At 56.3% G+C, this 18572-nt stretch overlaps 1 protein-coding gene across 3 annotated transcripts; it reads left to right on the top strand.

Moving 5' to 3' along the window:
* Window positions 1-59: 59 nt before the first annotated feature.
* TMEM43 (transmembrane protein 43) lies at window positions 60-17617 on the top strand. 3 transcript variants are annotated; one of them, XM_042979595.1, is made up of 13 exons: window positions 60-275; window positions 4499-4648; window positions 5545-5679; window positions 6328-6422; window positions 7451-7500; window positions 7763-7832; window positions 8641-8711; window positions 9597-9718; window positions 9995-10069; window positions 10681-10782; window positions 13262-13379; window positions 13690-14046; window positions 14403-15532. In XM_042979595.1, the coding sequence occupies exons 1-12, from the start codon at window positions 264-266 to the stop codon at window positions 14007-14009; spliced, it is 1320 nt and encodes a 439-aa protein (XP_042835529.1). In that variant the 5' UTR covers window positions 60-263; the 3' UTR covers window positions 14010-14046; window positions 14403-15532. The 3 variants fall into 3 exon arrangements, with proteins under 3 accessions (XP_042835529.1, XP_007093419.1, XP_042835528.1); XM_007093357.3 differs by lacking the exons at window positions 13690-14046; window positions 14403-15532 and adding an exon at window positions 15540-17617; XM_042979594.1 differs by having other exon boundaries at window positions 13690-15532.
* Window positions 17618-18572: the final 955 nt, after the last annotated feature.

Genomic DNA, 18572 nt, shown 5'->3' with positions numbered 1-18572 from the left:
GCGCAGGCGCATCAATGAGGTACAGTGCGTGTTGCAACTCAGTGGCTAAAGCACCTGATCCCAGACTACATTTACCAGGAAGGCTTGCGGCGCGCAGGAGCAGAAAAGTTGTGGCTCACGGTCGCACGTCCTCCCAGATTCTGGGGTTCACGCGGGTTTTCGCAGCTGTCCGGTAGGCGGTAGGCCGCTGAGTTCTGTACTCAGGCCAACAACCCCTTCCGCAGCTGAGCAGAACGAGGGTGAGCGGCGAGCCGGGTCTCACCATGGCAGCGAACGTGAGTGTCTCCTGGTCTGCCGGACCCCACCCAGACTTCCCCATCTCCCGGGGCCTCTTCCCCGAAGGGGCCGTCCAGGTCCATCTTGCCTGCCTGGCCCTCCTCCGTGCGGCCGGTCCATCTCCCTCTGCATGCCCTTGTCTCGGCCTTCCGGCAGCTAACCCGTCTGTTCATCTCTCTCAGTGTGCCCGGACCTCGACGTCGGGCTGTGCGTTTGCGGGGAGAGAGACTCGGGAGCCGTTGCTCCCAGCACTGGGATCGCCTTGTGCGCGGCGCCTGCCCGCAGCCCCTCCTTTCATTCCCAGTGCCCACCTGGGCCCTTGGGCTTCCCGTTTACACACGGGTTTTGGGAGCTGGACGGGACCTCCGAGGGAGCCGGTCCGCGGGAAGGGTGGGGAAGCCTACATGGCTCAGGTGGGGCTGTCCATCAGCGGACAGACGGGGCTGTGCGGGAGGGCCGTGAGCTCCGCGCCCTAGGGAAGCGTGTAAACCGAGGCTAGAGATGCTGCAAAGGGATGCGGGCGAGACTGAGAGTAGAGGAGTTAGGATGACTGTGGGAGGGAGCATTTCCCCACTGCCGGGCCCCTTGGCCTCCTAGGGTGTGTTTGGTTAGAGAGGTCCTGGCTGAAGGTGGTTCCCTTCAAAAGGCTGCTGGCCCTTTCTCCCTGCAGCCAGCCTGTCTCTCGGGAACCTTTCGATTGAAGCCCAACATTCATTCAACAAACCGAGCAGTGGGAGGAGCAGCGCCTCCCGACGGAGCGCTGGGTGTGGGAGAAGCCTGGTGACTCACCACTCCCCCTCCTCTGTGAAAGTGCTTCTGGAGCCAGCCCTGGTGCCCTGCCAGCCCCAGACGCTCCCTCCCTCCTGCTTAGCTGGAGCGTCCTAGCCACTCTCCCCTGACCTGTTACACCCTCTTGCCAGACCCCTGGGTCCTCTCTGTGCCCCACGCCCCTGAAGAGGCAGGGTTTGTTTCACCCACAGCCCTAGTGTACTCCGCCTCAGTTGGAGTTGTCTGGGAGATCTGGAAACCGTGAATGCTGCACCTAGAAACGCCTCAGGGGTAGTCTGAGACCCAGGGTCTGCCAGGAGAGCCCGCAGTCAGGAAACCAGAGGTAGATTCTGTCCACCCCCACACCGCCGCCACCACCACCACCATATTTTACAGATGGAGAATTTCCCCAGCAGGGCAAGGCACTTGCCCAGGGCCTGACAGCCAGCTTGGCCAGATACTTCGTGAGAAGATGCTGTCCAAAGACAGCAGGCTTGGGAGTCAGGCAGACCTGGGGGGCAAATCCAGTTTCTTCCTCTCAGAAGCGGTGTGGCTGTAGTCGCTCTGGCTTTGTGTCTCTTCATGGGATCTGTTCCTGTGAAGTTTAAGGGAGTCAGTCTGTGGTTAGCACGGTGCCTGGTACATGCCTAACGCATGAGAAAAATCTATCTTCACAGTCTGGCTCGGGTGGCCCTGGTGGGCAGAAACTATCTTGGGTACAGTGGCACCTGACCTGGTCCAAGGAATGTGGATGAGTTTGGGCATCTTCTGCTGCCAAACCTTTGTTGAGTCATCCAGTAGCTGGGTGCACATTTACAGGAGCCACCGGGCCCAGTGAGGAAGGAAGATCTGATGATGGTGGGGTGGAGCGGGGAGGTGCCATAACTTCTTAATCAGTATAACAACAAAACTGCCCTGGGACAGAGGCACTGGTAACCATCTCCTTTTTATAAGTGACTAAACAGGATCAGAGAGGTTGAGCGACTGATGCGACAAGTAGTTTTTAGGGCCCACGTGTCAACCACTGTGCCATCACTCACCGCTCTTTGCTTCTGAGCCTGGAGTGCTCACGGAGGATACACGTGTGTGTTCAACACATATCAAGGAGCCAGCATCAAGGTCAGGGGCTCAAAGGTGGCCTTGAAGGGGAGGAAGAGAGGCACCCGAGGGTGCCCCGCAGGCTAGGGAGATGGCAGAGTGGGTAGCGAAGTGTGGCTGCAGGAAATCGCCATCATCCTCCACTCCAGACCCTCCACGTTTACCGGGATTTTGGTTTGGAATGTGGGCTGGGTGTGGCATGTCACTACCCACCCTACCCCTCCTGTGGGTTGAGGTATATCCTCCTGTGCCTTTCTTTCTTCCCTCCAAGGCCTTCCATGAGCTCCTCTCCTTGGTGTTGGCTCGTAGAGGTATGCTGAGGGGAGGCCCAGAAGGAAGTCATGCCTTCTGGCTTCCAAGTTTAGGGCTGCACTGCGAATAGCAGGACTGGCTCCCTTCCCTGACCCTCTCTGCAGCAGGTTCCCAGTGTTCAACTCTTCTCACAGCCCAGGAAGTGAGGAATGCAGCTTGGAGCAAAGTGGTAGGAGAGTGGCCTCTGGTCTGTCCATATAGGAAGCCCAGTTCTGCCCCTTAGAGGCTGAGTGATCTGGGCTTAACTGCTGAGCCTCGATTTTCTCATCTGTGAAATGGGATAGCGATAGCTTTCCCATGCCTGGCCTGTAATAGACTGGCATTTGGCCGTTGTCATCATTATGATGGATGATGGTCACCTGCCTGCCTGCATTGAACGGCTCCACTCACGTTTCCCAGGGGTGTGGAAAGTTAAGACCGTTTCTGAATGCAATGGACATGTGGTGTCTGGGAGGCATGGGCTGGGGGTGTTCGGGAACAATCAGAGAATGTGGCCTCAGCCTTGTTCAAGCAGAAACTGACCCGAGTCTCTCTTCTGGCCCCTGTGCCAGGGGCCTGGCCCACTCTGATCACTCATCTCAGAACCACCTTACACCTTTGTGACTTTGGTCAGCTTACCCCAGCCGTGGGTACCTGTGCGTTCCTTCCTGTGCCCTGGTTGTTGAGCTGTCTGATAATTCAGTCCTTTGGTCTCGGCAGCGCTATGGATTGGATTATTATCCCCATTTTACAGATGAGCGAATGGAGAACATAAAGGGGTTAATTGCTCACCCAAGGCCCCATCACTGGTACAGGGCAGGGCCTAGATTCAAACCCAGTTCTTCTGGTTCCAGTGTTCTGCTCTTAACGATGCTAGTCAGCAGGGGACACTTCAAACCATGCTTCTCTTCTTGGCTGGACAAAACCTGACCCACTGACTCTGGAGTTTTAAGCCTACCATGAACCCTCCTGGATGTGTCTAGCCATCCTCATCTCCCCTCCAGCCCATGCCTCCCCAAACCCAGCCAGAGCAGATGGGCAGCCGTGCTCCCAGGACCACCTCCTGCTTCCTCACCATCGCTCAATGGCTCCCCCTGCTGGGGATGCCCTTACCCCAGGATCTGCCTCTCTGATCCCAATCGAATGCCCCCTCTTCTGGGGAGCCTGCCGTGATCTCCCAGCTGGAAGGGGTCGCTCCTTTGGTGCTGGATCTGCTCCTCACCAGACACTCAGCATGGACTAGTACTGTTTGTGCCTGCAACTCGATGGCCCTGCAGCCCGTCTTCCCCTTCCCTCGCCGCTATGAGCCCCAGCGTGGCCCTCGGGAAGCTGAGCCACCATTTGTTGAATTGAATTAATAATATATCTCTGATAACCCCTTTGGAAAACCGTTTGGCAAGTTTCTTAAAAGGATACATCTTTTCTATGATCAGCAAGTTCACTCCTTTGTGGGTATTCGTTACCCACTTTCCCCAAGGAAAAGGAAAGCACCGTATCTGCATACAGATTTCTGTGTGAATGTTCATAGAGGCATTGTTCATTACAGCTGAAAACTGGAAACAACCAACACATCCACCCACTGGCGACTGAGTCAACAAATGCGGTATATTCTTAAGTGGAATACTGTTCAGCCACGTAAAGGAATGAGCTACTGATACACACACCACAATGTAGTTGAACCTCAAAAGCTTTATGCCAAGGCAGAATCCGGACAGAAAAGAAATTTGTGCTGTATGATGATCCCATTTACGTCAGGCTCTATAAGAGGCAAGACTGATCTATAATGATACAGATTCAAATACTTGTTACCACTAGAGGGTGGGGAGAGGGGAGTATTGACAGGAAAGAGGCACAAGGTAACTTTCTGAGGTGGTAGAAACATTCTTATCTTGATCTGGATGTTGGTCAAATGGGGTATGCCCATCAAACTATACCTTTAATACCTGTGCATTTTTACTGTATATAATTTCAGTGAAAACTGAATATAAACAAATAGCAGAATTCAACTTATTTTTAAAAAACTAATTTCCATTCTGATTTTTTTTAATATTTTTTTTTCTCTCAGTATTCCAGTACAAGTAACAGGAGAGAACATGTCAAAACTACAAGCAACCCCCAGCCAGGCTTCTTGGAGCGGCTCAGCGAGACCTCGGGTGGGATGTTTGTGGGGCTCATGACCTTCCTGCTCTCCTTCTACTTAATTTTCACCAATGAGGTAAAATGTTTGGGATTCCCCTGTGCAGTATTAGAGAGCAAAGGCTATGAGTCCAGAGGCTGGATGTGGTGACAAGGGCCTAGATTTTATCACAGGCGGGGCCGGGGGTGGGGGTGGCAGTGCTAAATTAGTCAGAATGTTTTCTCTTAGGACTCATGTCACAACTGTCGTAAGTAGGAAGACAAGTGCATTGGTGCACAGGCCTGAAATCCTGGGGTAGCCTCAGCTTCAGGCCTGGTTGGATCCAGGTGTTCATGTTGGGTCACTAGGAATCTCCATTTTTCCACTCTTGCCTGTTTTTCTCTTTATGGATTCTTCTTTGGCGGGCTTTTCCTTTGTGGTGGTAAAGATGGCCAACAACTGCAGGGTCACATCCAACCAGCTTAGCAGCCCCGTCTCTTCCAAGACCAACTTAGCAAAAGTTGCAGGGAGATGTTTCAGTGTCCTGGTGTCATCTCAGTCCTCTCTCAGTGTCATCTCAGTCCTCTCTCTGAACTAATCCATGAGGACAATGAACCCGTGTTCCGATTGGCTAAGCCTGGGTCCCGTGATTTGGATAGCACTACAGACAGGCCCATCTAAACCACATAGACTGGGAGGTGAGGGAGAGGGAGAAGGCAGAGAGAGATGGCATAAGGGCACACAGCAGACAGAAGCACCAGCACAGGGTAGCAATGAGACTGGTGAGAGGGTGGCAGGAAGAGAACTGCCTGGGAAAGCAGGAGTCTTGGGTTCCACTTCACCTGTGCCGCTTGCCAGGCCTTGGTTTTCCAGCTGTGAAATGGGGAGATAAGCCCCATGCTTCCCGAGGCCCCATCCTGACATGATACACTGCGGTAAGCATGACTGTGCTGAGCCGCATCTGAGGTGAAATCCCCACTCGCCTTTGCTCCCAGGGCCGCGCACTGAAGACAGCCACCTCCCTGGCCGAGGGGCTCTCCCTTGTGGTGACCCCTGACAGCATCCACAGTGTGGCCCCAGAGAATGAGGGAAGGCTGGTGCACATCATCGGGGCGCTGCGCACGTCCAAGGTAGGTTTGGTGAAGCTTTCTGACCTGCCGGAGGCTCGGGGCGCATCGCTGGTTGTTGTCTGGTTGGGGCTTTTAAGCACGTGGGCTTTGGAGAGGGACACGCAGGTGTGATTCCCGGCTGCCCCACTCAGCAGCTGTGTGGACCTGTCAGTCCTGAGTCTCAGCATCTTTCTCTGCAAAATGCAGACAATAACTAACAAACTGGGGGGCCGGCTTCAAGGATTTGGTGGGATCAGATGGCCAACCCCTTGGCCCGGTGCTCGGCGCGTGGCAGGAGCTTCACGAAAAGGTGCTTTAGCGGTTACGATAACACGTGTGTCTAGCACAAGGCCCGAAGGTACTCTGGTGATTGGACCTCCCTCTCCTGTTTGAACCCTAAATACCCCGTGGTTGGCGCCAGGGCATTGGTCGTGCAGCCCGAGCCGGTGCTGTGAGGCTCCCGGCCCCAGGCGCTGGGCATTGTGGACTCGGGACAGGCAGCGTCACCTGGTCCTCCCACCCGAAGCAGCTGTGGTACCTGCCTCCTGGCCCTGTCCTCCCTGCCTGTTTTTCATCCAGTCCAGCTTCCTCTGGCATCCTGGGCTGGTGTGAGCCTTGTCCTGAGTTTTGTGTTGCTTGTGTGTTTGATTTGTTTGATTCTTTTTGAAGCTCTTGTCGGATCCAAACTATGGGGTCAACCTCCCGGCTGTGAAGCTGCGGCGACACGTGGAGATGTACCAGTGGGTGGAAACCGAGGAGTCCCGGTGAGCTGGCAGGGAGTGAAAACTCCGGGATAAGAGGTGCAGACGTCAGATGTCAGGATCAGATGCAGGTGGCTCTTTATTTGGACACTTCTGGAATTTAAAGTATGGTATCTTCCTCTCAGAGGGGGCGCCTGGGTGGCTCAGTCGGTTAAGCAGCCGACTTCGGCTCAGGTCATGATCTCGCGGTTTGTGGGTTCGAGCCCCGCATCGGGCTCCGTGCTGACAGCTCGGAGCCTGGAGCCTGCTTCAGATTCCGTGTCTCCCCCTCTCTCTCTGCCCCTCCCCGGCTCATGCTGTGTCCCTCTTGCTCTCAAAAATAAATAAACATTAAAACAATTTTTTTTAAATCTTCCTATCAGAAGTGTTGAATCATCCCCAAGTTATCAGCCAATGATCTTCTGTTTGGAGGTGGCAGAAAACCCAATGCGAGTGGGAGGATGGGTTAGCTTCCGTGTCTAGGGAGTTACGCAGGGCTGCCCAGGCTTGAGGCATGACTGGATCCAGGCACAAACAGTGCTTTCCTGCGTGTGGGTTCCGTGCTCTCTCCCGTGACGGGGCAGAGGCGGCACTGGGTTACATCCTGTGCATTCTGACAGAAGTCTGAGGGCATCTGTCATTAGGCTGGAGTCACTTGGAGCTGAGCAACATGGACTGTGAGTGAGGGTTGGGAGGTGGTTAGGGGAGCCAGGGCAGCTGCAAGGGGCCCTCCGTGGGGCTGGCCTGGGGCAGAGGGTGCAGCGAGGTGTCTGAGCCCAGAGGGCAGGGCTGCAGCCCTTGGCATGAGCCAAGTGGAGCCACATTGCAGCCCAGGAGGATAAAGCTCTTTTCTCCAGGGTGGGCCTTTGAGGGATGGAGCTGGCTGTCTGCCCAGGAGTAAGCCCCTGTCTCTGGCTGGTACAGACAAGGCTGGCTCCATTTAGAGATTTTGACCTCGTGGGCCCAAGTTGTGTCCAGCTGGAGAAGCTTAGACATGGGACTGCCCTGGGGGTGACAGGCTAACTCTGGAGTGCCCTGTGCTTTCCCCACAGGGAGTACACCGAGGACGGGCAGGTGAAGACAGAGACGAGGTACTCCTACAGTGAGTACCGGGCCCCCACCATCCCTGCACACATGTGGTCTCTGCCCCTGGCCAAGGCTGACGGCAGTGGGGAAGGCGTGGAACCAGATGTCGGGATCACTGGGTGTCGGTCCTCAGAGTCTGGCTCTGTCATGTGTCCACTGAGGCTCCAGGAGCTGTCCCTCCGGCCCTGGAGTGGCCAAGGGCTTGGATAAAAGGACACAGAGCCTCAGACATGTGGCCACTCTTACCATGGTTCCTGAGTTCCCTCTCCCTGTGACAGACACCGAGTGGAGGTCAGAAATCGTCAACAGCAGAAACTTCGACCGAGAGATTGGCCACAAAAACCCCAGGTGAGAGGTGGCCCTGAGCACAGCCTTGCCGGCCACTGGCGGGTCCCCAGCCTCAGCTTCCTCAGCAGAGTGATGGGGTTGAGTTCCTTCTGCCTCATGAGTTGATGCAAGTCTGGGACACGGTTCTGAGGCCAGTTCCTGCGCTGGGCACCGGGAACGCGGAGGGAAATCCCGATTCCTGACCCCCACAGGCTCCAGCAGGTCACGAATGTAAGGCCTGGACTGAGTGCTGAGAAGCACTTGCACATACAGTATCCGGGAAGCATTTGTTAACAGCCATGGGGATGGGAGGACAATCAGGAAGGGCTTTCAGGAGGCAGTGGCATTTGATCTGGGCCTTTGTAGGATTTGGGCAGAAGGCAGTTAGCTCAGAGACACGGGGGTGGTGAGATGGGCTTGGCGCTGGAGCGTGGCTGGAGCCGCGGGCAGGCCTGTGCCCGGAAGGGTCTTGAATATGCACAGTTGAGCTTGGGAGCTACCTGGGGCTGGGAAGGCTGGGAAGGGTCAGGGACGATGTAGAGAACCACAGAGGGTCCATGTGATGACTGGTGGCTGGGGTGGTCCAGGCTGGTAGGGGTCTAGATGTGAAGCTCTGGGGGACAAGAGACAGGAGGAGGGTGCTCCACCAGGTGAGGGGACAGGAGCGTCCGGGGGGTAGATCAGGTGGTAAAGACAAGACGTCCGCAGTGCCTGGGCTAGTCGGGACTTGCAGGAGCCCCGGGGTGGAAAACCTGCCCAGCGCAACCCAGAGAGACGGCACAGCCCCCAGCCAGTGCCCCGCTCCGCCGACAGCTCCTTCTCTTCACAGCGCAATGGCAGTGGAGTCATTCACGGCTACAGCCCCCTTTGTCCAAATTGGCAGATTCTTCCTCTCGGCGGGTAAGTTTCTGGCCCCTTCAGATGAGCCAACAGCACCCAGAGGCCTTGTGCTTCTACTTGGCCACCTCCCAGGAGCTGGGGTCCCCACTGCCCTGGATGTGGGATCAGCCTGCACTTTCCCGGCATCGTACTTTGGGCTGGGGCCAGAGGGAAGGCAGACCCCCAGGAGGTGGGGGACTTGTGCAGAGCGGCCCCACCTGAGCCAGGTTCCTTTGAAACACGGTCTCTTCCAGAGAAAAGGTACCAGGCACCCCTGGTGCCTGATCTGACCAGACAGAGCTGAGAGCCCTTCCTCAAGCAGCCCCAGAGCCAGCCGCAGAGATAAGGCTGCCCCCAAGGCCTCCGTCTGTGAGCCCCAGCCGGCATCCTGCCCTATGTGAGGGAGAGGGTGGTTTACTGTAGACCCCCCAGGTGACACCAAGGAGAGGCTTTCCAGGGACAAGGAGGCACCACCAGCCACCTGGGTCTGTCCCTGGGCCTGCCCCAATAGAGTGGGAGAGAAGACACATAGGCCCCAAATAGTCAGGGAGAGGGAGGACGGGCCGTGCCCTGGGGCCTGGCTTGTCTGCCATCTGCCCTGTTGCCCAGTCAGTGGCTGCTGTGCCTGTAGTGCAATGCATACAGCAGGGGAGCCAGGCTTGGACAGGTAGGGGGATCTGAGGCACAACAGGTGCAGGGCTCGGGCTGTTTCCAGAGCTGCAGCCACTCCCACCGGCTGGAAGGGGGACGGGGAGGCTTTCCTGGAGGAGATGGAGACTGAAAGGGGCCTGCAGTACGGAAGGAGGGATTGGGGAGGGTGCTCCCGGAAGGCGGTCGGGCTGAAGGGTGTACCGCTCGGGGGCGTTGTTTGCACAGCATCGTTTGTAACTCCTGCACGCTCCTCAGGCCTCATCGACAAAGTCGACAACTTCAAGCCACTGAGCCTGTCCAAGCTGGAGGACCCGCACGTGGACATCATTCGCCGGGGAGACTATTTCTACCACAGCGAAAACCCCAAGTATCCAGAGGTACACAGGGGCTTGGGCTGTTCACACAGCAGAGGTGGGGGCCCTTACAGTGCCAGCCCCCGGACAACACACAGGAGTCGCATTCCTGCTTGGGACTCTGATTCGGTTCAGTTGAATCCAGTTGGCCAAATGAGATTGGAGGGGAGAAGCCTTGAGATGGGAGCCCCTGGGCCGAGGTGTGGAGGTGGGAAAAGAGCTTCGGCTCTGGGTGCTGGGGACACAGGCCCAGGCTGACTGCTCCCGGTCTCAGTCAGCCCACGTCTCTCCCACCCCCAGGTCGGAGACCTGCGCGTTTCCTTTTCCTACGCGGGGCTGAGCGGCGATGACCCCGACCTGGGCCCGGCTCACGTGGTAAGTGGCTTCCCCAGGGCAGACCCAAGCAGGGCATCCTGGCCTTCCAGGGCACAGGCACCACGTACAATGCCGTGAACACTTTGGACCCTTCCTGTAGGAAGTGTGTGCATGTGCTCACACCCGCACACAGATGGCTGTGCCTTGGAGCAGTTTCAGAGCTCCGTGTGCTCCACAGCCATCCGGGGACATCCTTGGGCCCCAGGCTAAGAACTGCTGTTGTAGGGGGACCTCCTAATCATGCCTGCCCAAGTTCTTCCAATCACATGCAGCTCTTTCCCCCACCCCCGCCTCCCAGCCCCCAGCCCCCAGTTTTTGCTCTGTAAATACTTGGTCTCCAGTTCCTGACCCTGTCACATGCAGTCCCACCCCTGGCCCCAGCCCCTGCCCCACACTGACACATGCTTCTTTTTGCCAGGGTCTTCCCGGGAACTTGAAATGAAGCAGCTCCACTGACCTCTGGGGGGCAGGTGTGCCCCAGGCCGATAGGTGGAGAGAGGGGCTCCGGGCTGGCACGGGTCTCCTCACTGTCTCCCCCAGTTGGCACTCGGAGGGGTGCCGGGACCCGGCCCGCCAGTCCCCTCAGCTCTAACACTGAGTTCTCCCATCAGGTCACTGTGATTGCCCGGCAGCGGGGTGACCAGCTACTCCCATACTCCACCAAGTCTGGGGACACCTTGCTTCTCCTGCATCATGGGGACTTCTCGGCAGAGGTGAGTTGCTGCTGCCTGTCTGTGGGATGGAGGGGCAGGCATCTCCCTCCTTCCCTCTCCCCTCCCGTGGTTATTTAATAAGCTCCCACACTGGAGGGCGTAGCCAGTGCAATGAGGCAAGAAAAAGAATTGGAAGGAGCAGGAATCTCCCCATATGGGCAGCGGACTGTGTGTAGGATCGTACTTTGGGCATAGGCCCAAAGGATGCCGACCGAGGATAGAACAGGGGGCACAGCAGACCCCTCCTCCTCAGGCTTCCCACCTCCTGGGGGGAGGGACCCATCAGAAGAAAGAGCGAGTGAGGACACCGTGTGCTGAGAGCTGCGTAGGGGAGGCAGATGCTCTGAAAAACGGACAGGATGATAGAGCTTCAGAGTCCCCATCTGTACAATGGGGAGGGTCATGTCTCACCTAAGTCCCTAACTTGTGATTAGTTTGATTGCATGCCTTAAAAGTTAGCCCTTCTTTTCCAGGCAGAAACCCTTCTCTTCAACAGAAAAATTGTTTTTACATTGTCGATGAACACAGTGTATCACTGGTGGGAAATTCTGTATGTGCCTGGAGCAGGATTGCAGGACTTTTCAGTCCATAAAGCTTTGAGAAGGAAAGGCAGTGGGTAGGGGTCCAGGCATAGCTGTGGCCCATTTGACTGTTATCGTCCTTCTCACTTCGGCCCCTGGCCCCAGGTGATGATGGGCCTCACCTTGTCCTCTGTCCAGCCAGGACCAGGGTGTGGGCAGGCTGCCACCCAGGAGCCCGGTGACCAGCCTCAGGGTGGGGCTGCCACCTCCCAGTTGGGCGGCCGTGAGTCACCCTTTCCATGGCAGCTCTCAGGGAGTCTCTAAAATTAGGAGGCCCTGCCCAGGCTTCTCTCTCTCCTGCAGCCCCAGCCCGATCCTGCACTTCAGTCTCCTGCAGGTGGAGGCCCAGGTCTCAGAGCCATTGCCCCCAGAGAAGAGTGGGTGGGGCTCATGGCCTGCTAACTCCCAGGAAGGCAGGCTCAGGCAGTGCTGACCACCCCAGGCCTCCAGCACAGGGCCTGGGGTCTCCTCGAAGCAGGGAGAGAAGGCCCGGAGCCAACGAGGTGGCCAGGGCCCTGAGGAGAAACCCAGACCCCGCGAGTCAGGATGCCCAGATTCCAGCCCTGGGGCCAGGAGGTCTCAGTGTGGACAAGTGTGGACACAAGCTGGCCCTAGCTCAAGCCCTGGTCTGTCTTCCACTGGCTACAGGGCCTTGAACCAGTTGTTTATCCTCTTGGATGATAACAATAATGATCCTTATCTTATTTGGTTATTGTAAAGATTATTCATTTATTCAGAGCCTTGGTTTCCTTACCTGTAAAATGGAGATAAGTGTGTCTACTTCGTGAAGTTTTTTTGAGGATTAAGTAAGGCAGTACTTGTAAAGCACCGAGGACAGCAACTGATAAATGGTAAGCAGTAGATGTTAGCTGTCCTTATCGTTATTGTCATAGAAGATGGGAGTGCTCTCTATAGAAATGACATTAAGGCTGGCACTGGCAGAATGTGTAGGAGCTGGCTGGGTATGCTCTAGGCAGAGCAAACATATGTGCAAAGGCCCTGGGACAGAAGGACACTTGACCTGGACCCCTGACAGGCACCAGGGTCTTGACAGGTTGCCATGGGGAGGAGGTGGCGGAGGGGAGGAGGCTACTGCAGCGGTCCTGGTGAGGGTGACTGTGGTGAGAGGTCTGGGGAAATGTGGACGCAGCATTGACAGGACTTGCTGACAGGCCGGATGGGAGGTGGTCCTTGTGGGGAGCAGCAAGCCGAGTCTGACAGCCCGGTTTGGGCTTGTGCAGGCGGTGGGCAGTGGTAGCATTTGCTGAGGTGGAGACAGGAGGAACAGGTCGGGGGCTGGGGGGAGGCTGCAGTGTGGGTGTCGGATGGCATGTGGACAGCAGGAGGCCCCGGGCTGGAGCTAGAAACCACGGGGCGGGGGTGGGCAGGGTGGTGTTCTGGCACGGAGGCGCCGAGAAAATGGTTGGGACCCACGGGGAGGGCACACTGTGAAACTCCAGCGTGCAGAGGGCAGGCAGAGGGAGGGGGGCAGCTGTGGAGACTGCGAAGCAGGGGGGGAAACAGAGCGAGGTGTCCAGAACCACGTGAGGAGCGGCCAAGGTGAAGCGTCACACAGGACGCACTATTGGGGATGGTGGTAAATGACCCCAGAAAGGAACCACTGGAGGAAGGAGGTTGGGGTTCATTCCAGATGAGGTGGTGGGCTAGGGACTCCTACCTTCCACAGAGGTCTCCTGCCCCATCCTGTGCTGTGCAAGATGGGCAGACACCTAGGCCCGGGCAGGAGACGTGCCCTTACCTCCCCTGGTCTTCTCAGAAATGGCCAAACGGCTCCTGGGTTGGGATGGACCCTCTGGCACCTGCCCTGCCAGCTAGGGAGGCTGGTGGCCCCTCAGAGACATGAGACGTGACGCCCCTTCCCCCGCCTTGCCCTGCAGGAGGTGTTTCGTAGAGAACAAAAGAGCAACTCCCTGAAGACATGGGGCCTGCGGGCCGCCGGCTGGATGGCCATGTTTATGGGTCTCAACCTCATGACGCGGATCCTGTATACGCTGGGTAGGTGTGCAGGGACAGGCGGGGGCATCTTGCTCACCCTTATGCAGCCCACATGCCTCCCTTGCACTTCTCACACTATCTCTAACCCTTTCCGGCCTGCTACGGTGCTCTTTGGGGCAGAGGCCGGGCATTTGGCCCATGTCTGGGTCCCAGTGCACAGCCCTGGGATGAACGGGCAGAGGAAGACAGAGACGATGGACAGGTGCTTTCGGGGGCGGGGGCGGGGTGGGGTGCCAACTCCTGGGAGGGAGTGTGTGGGAGGGTTCGGTGTGGCTCCTGTGATCTGAGGGTCTGGCCCATCTGTCCCCAGGTGACCCGCTCATTCCTTCAGCCCTTCATTCCACAAGTGAGCAGCCCCGACGAGGAGAGCGGCCAGGCTTTGCAGTGAGCCAGCTCTGTCACGTCAGAGCTCTGCATACTCGGGCCATTCCCCTTCCTGCCTCAGCGTCAGTCACCTCACACCTAATGTGCAGTTTTGTGAAATGTTTGGCAAATAGGAAACACCCCAAAACTTTTATGCTTCCTCACCCTAAGACCTGGGCTAGATTCGGGGCAGCCAGCAAGTTGGAGTGCGAGGCAGAGTGCTGGGCCGCTCACTCGGCACCCGTGAGCCCAGCAGTTGCCAAGTGACCCAACCTGGCACAGGACTGAGGCCCCAGTTGACTGAGTAAGCACTAGCCCCACACTGTTGATCTGGGCGGACGGGGCTTCTCAGGGGACTTGTGTCTAAGCCTTTACCCCAGTGTGTCTGTGTCCAGTCCGATAATTCCGTCCAGCCCTCGCCAGGCCCCAACAGAACCCTCTCCCCCATTTACCCTTTCCAGTGGGGGGTGGGGGGGAGGTCTGGCTGCAGTACATCCCAGGCTAGGAGGGAAAAGGACACTTCCTCCCCTCCAAGGCTTTCTCCGGACAGCTGAGTTGTGCTCAAACCAGCCAGACGCATCTTGCGCGCCATTTGGGAGAGATTAGAATTTGATCAAAATCCTCCACCTTTCCTTTGCATTGAACGCGACCTTGGGTTAGGCCATTTCCCCTCTCGGAGCCTCAGTACCCCCACTGCCAGATGAGGAGGTGGGAATCTATCTCAGAGGGCCCTTTGATTCTGACTGCCCGCGATCCTCCTCTTCGCTCTTCATCTGGGATGCTGACGCTCCAGACCGAGGACAGACGTCAGAGCAGGGACCGATCGGGGAAGCGACGAGCCAGCATTCGTTCACTCCGGCATTCAGTCAGTAAGCACTTACTAAGTGCCTGCTGTGCACAGGATACCGCTCTAGGCCCTGGAGACTATGCCGTGGGCAGCACAGACAAGGTTCCTGGCTCTGGCACTTTCTAGCTGTAAGACATTAGGCAAGTTGAACTCCCTGGGCCTTGGTGCCCTTGTGGATAGAATGAGGGTGAAACAGTACAGCCTCCCAGGGCAGGCACGAGGGTTTGAGGAGACGGTCCACATAGTGCCTGACACGTGGTCGATGCACAAAAACACGAACCCTGCTTACCGTGAGGGCCAAGGCGGGGTTTGTGTGGCAACAGACCAAGCTGAGCCAGGGTCCTCTGTTCACAGTGCCAGACCACTGGGGCTTCCTGGAACTGAGTGAAGATTCCCCCTGTGGACTGCCATCAGCTATAGAATGCTTACCTGGAGGGGCAGACAGGCCAAGGACAGGGTAATTCCAGATGGATTAGCCAGATCCTAGACTTTGCCATATGGGGCCAGTGGCCGGTGAGATCCTTGAGGTGGGAGCCAGCTTAAGCTGATTTATTTCCCTCAGCGCAGAGCTGTGTGCACAGGTAATGACCCGAATGGCCGAGAAGCCCACCTGGGCACCCACAGAAGGTCCCACCCACAGTTTTCGTCGAGGTGTGAAGCAGGCGTAACTTGCCACCATTACAGGCAGATGTCTTCCCAGACCGATGGCACCAAGACACTCCCACCTGCCTGCTCCCCTGGGGCGGTGCATGGTGCATGGTGTGCCCTCCTCCTCTGGGTCCTCCAGCTCTCACGGGAGCCTGTTCGCGCCACCGTGGCCCCTCCCTCCCTCCTCCTCACCCAGCGACACGGGCCCCTCCCGGTCCGCAGACACAGGAACGATCCGCTGACCTTGTGCGATGCAGAGCACCGTGGCCCCGGAAGCCTCACCACCTTTCTCTTCCCCACAGTGGACTGGTTCCCCGTCTTCCGAGACCTGGTCAACATTGGCCTGAAAGCCTTCGCCTTCTGCGTGGCCACCTCGCTTACCTTGCTGACTGTGGCTGCCGGCTGGCTCTTCTACCGGCCCCTGTGGGCCCTCTTCCTCGGCTGCCTGGCCCTGGTGCCCATCGTCATTGCTCGGACCCGGGTGCCGGCCAAAAAGCTGGAGTGAGGCAGGCCCTGGCCCCCGCCCAACACCCGCGTGCTCCTCAGGATCCAGCTCACCCCCCACCCCCGTGACCCCGCTCCTCGCCCCAGCACGAGCCTGCATCGGTTTTGGATTCTGCGCCCGCTCCGCTCCTCAAGGGGCCACGCCTCGCGGTGCGCGTGGACGTCAGGTTTGGTGCCCACCAGCTCGCGTCTTCCCACCCTCTTTCTCGCCAGCAGGCAGCTCTGGTGAGCGGAGGCGGCAGCTCCCGGCTGGCCATGTGACAGGCGACAGGCATCCATTCCACTTGCTTCCCTCCCTTCCCTCGGGACCGTGTGGCTGCTTCACGCGTCTCGCTTGGCTGATGTCTGCCAACAGTGAGCTGGTGACACTCCACACGGACCTGCTGCCTTAACACTCACCGGCCCCTCACCCTCACCCTTGGAGACAAGTGCCAGGGCTCTGCCCAGCCACCCCTGCCCCGTGATCCCGCGTGGCCACCGTCACCAGCGGCCTCTGAGCATGCTGTGGTGCCAGACAGACCGGGCACGGGCCCCCACGCGGGGCACCACAAACCCAGTTCGGGCACGGCACCTGACTTGGTACTTAGAAAATCCACTGAGGTCACAGTGAAGAAGCGTGGGATATTTGTTGGGCTTTATTTACATGTAGTTGATAGTTTGGCAGAAACTTCTTAGTGTGTAGGATTTCCAAAGCTCTCGTTTGTTATGTTTTTCTTTGCTACGCTTCATGTGTATTTTCCTACTCTAAGAGGGTGTTGTTTCAAATAAGATTTAAAAACACAAAACACTGCTTGAATGATGAGCACTTGAGACTGTTAGAGAAAAACTCCTCTTAATCTGTCAGTTGAAGTTAATTCAGGGCACAGAGAGGTGTAAATGGGGGCGTGACTTACTGCTTAAAAAAGAGTCACCTCCGTCAGTACTCTGGTCACTGGGAGGCTCCAAGGTGCTTTTGAAGCCAGCGTTGGCGAAGGGATCCCACTCTGGGAGGAGAGGGAATTTGGAGAAGGTGGAGAGAGGCATTTCCGTTTATCCTCTGGCATCAGAAACTACCGATTTACTTGAAGATGGTTTTGAGTTTTCAGTCAACCGTTCAAGGAAAAGGCTGGACGCTTTCTCATCCTGAGTGGGCTCCCTCGTGCCCCTATCACCCCAAACCAGAAATCTGAGACCTGACGCTTGTGCAGCGCCCGGGCCTCATGCCTTTCACTGTGGGAGGCGTTCACACTAGCAGCTGGCCCCCAGGTAACTCCTGTTGTGCCCGCGTCCACAGCTTCTCTAAGTAAAATGTACCCACACTTCATTGCGCTCCTGCTGTTTCCCAGCTACTCTCACGCCCTCTGAAGCATAAAGTGTACCGTCACCTTGATGTCTCAAAAGGTCCTTCGTATATCCTTTATCTGTTTATTACTTGGAAACTGTTCTGCCTTGCTGGGAGCGGTCGCTTTAGCAAATTAGTTGGTAGTTGAGTGAGTGATGGGAGACCTAACAATCTCTCATCGGCCTGGGAGATCTGTGGTGTAACTTCAGGTTCTTCGTGCAGAGAACAGCTGGCCCCAAAGAGGACTTAGCTGGATTTAAGAATCGAAACAGTATTCACCACTGCTTATCACGTGAGCAGTTGTCATCGAGTGTCTCCTCGTGAAGGATGCTTTTGGAAAACAATACAACTAGACGGTGGCTGAATACAAACTCTGTGGGATTTGGTTTGTGTAATTTTTTTCTACTACAGATTTTAAATTACTGCGAATTTCAGTAGTGTTCTTAAAGAGCAAAATAATGTTAAGAAATGTTTGAAGTCTTTGGGAAATCATGAAATTTGTATTGTATTTGTATTTTTGATAAAAATTCAAAATAAATTTCAAAAGAGCTTTTATAGGACCTTGCTGTTACTTTTTTTTTGAAATTTCTATCTTAAACAGTTCAGCTGTAGAACCGATGAAGGACTGTGAGTTTTTAGAACTCCGTTCTAAGTAGCTTTTCGTGGTTAAAATGGGTTTCAATTTTTCTGAAAAGGGCAACTCGTCATTTTTAACACATGCTTCGTTTTGGATTGACTCAAAGTAAATGACTCAGACTTCACGCAGCTTCAGAATGCATCAGAAGAGGTGGATGGAGCCATGGTGTGGCACAGTGCAGCAGGCACCCTGGACGTTAGGTTGGCACAGAGCCGGGTTCCAGCCCCAAGTGTGCCACTGCCTGGCCGTGGCTGTGTGACGCTGGGCCAAGTCCGCGATCTGAGTCTCAGCTTCCTCATCTATAAAATGGCCCCGATGCCTTTCTCTCTTACCGTGGAAAGGACTACATGAGATGAAGCCCACGAAATGCCTGACGTGTGGCATGTTAGTTTTTCACTTTTTGCCTGTTTTTTTTTTTTTTTAAATGTTATTTATTTTGAGAGTGCACGCGCGGATGGGCAGAGAGAGAGAAGGGGGAGAACCCCAAGCAGGGATTGCGGCTCCATGCAGAGCCTGACGTGGGGCTCAACCTCCCGACCATTAGATCGTGACTCGAGCTGACATCACGAGTAGGACGCTTAACCGACTGAGCCCCCCCGGGTGCCCCATTGCCTCCTGTTCTGGATCCACGGACAGCTGCTGACTATCCACACTGGGGCCGGCAGTGTGTGTCCTTTTTGTGGCAAGATGTGAAGCAGCTGAGTTACTTCCCAAAACCTACTCTCCTCATCTGCGGGACCACTGCCATTCAACTCCCACAAAACAAGTTGCTTACCTCTAGGAGAGCGTGCGGGAAGTGTGAGGCTCTGTGGTTTCCACGGCAACTCCGGTTTGTTTCTCAACACCAGCCCTCCAGCCAGGCTCTTGCCGCAT

This window comes from Panthera tigris, chromosome A2, assembly GCF_018350195.1.
Source record: "Panthera tigris isolate Pti1 chromosome A2, P.tigris_Pti1_mat1.1, whole genome shotgun sequence".
In the NCBI taxonomy this organism is placed as follows: domain Eukaryota; kingdom Metazoa; phylum Chordata; class Mammalia; order Carnivora; family Felidae; genus Panthera; species Panthera tigris.
Note: the sequence above shows the minus strand (reverse complement) of the source record. Positions and strands in the feature narration are given on the sequence as shown.

Coding starts and splice junctions, on each gene's coding strand:
- TMEM43 (XM_042979595.1), top strand. Junction 8,712..9,596: donor CAGATTCTTCCTCTCGGCGG/GTAAGTTTCTGG, acceptor CACGCTCCTCAG/GCCTCATCGACAAAGTCGAC. Junction 10,070..10,680: donor ACCTGGGCCCGGCTCACGTG/GTAAGTGGCTTC, acceptor TTCTCCCATCAG/GTCACTGTGATTGCCCGGCA.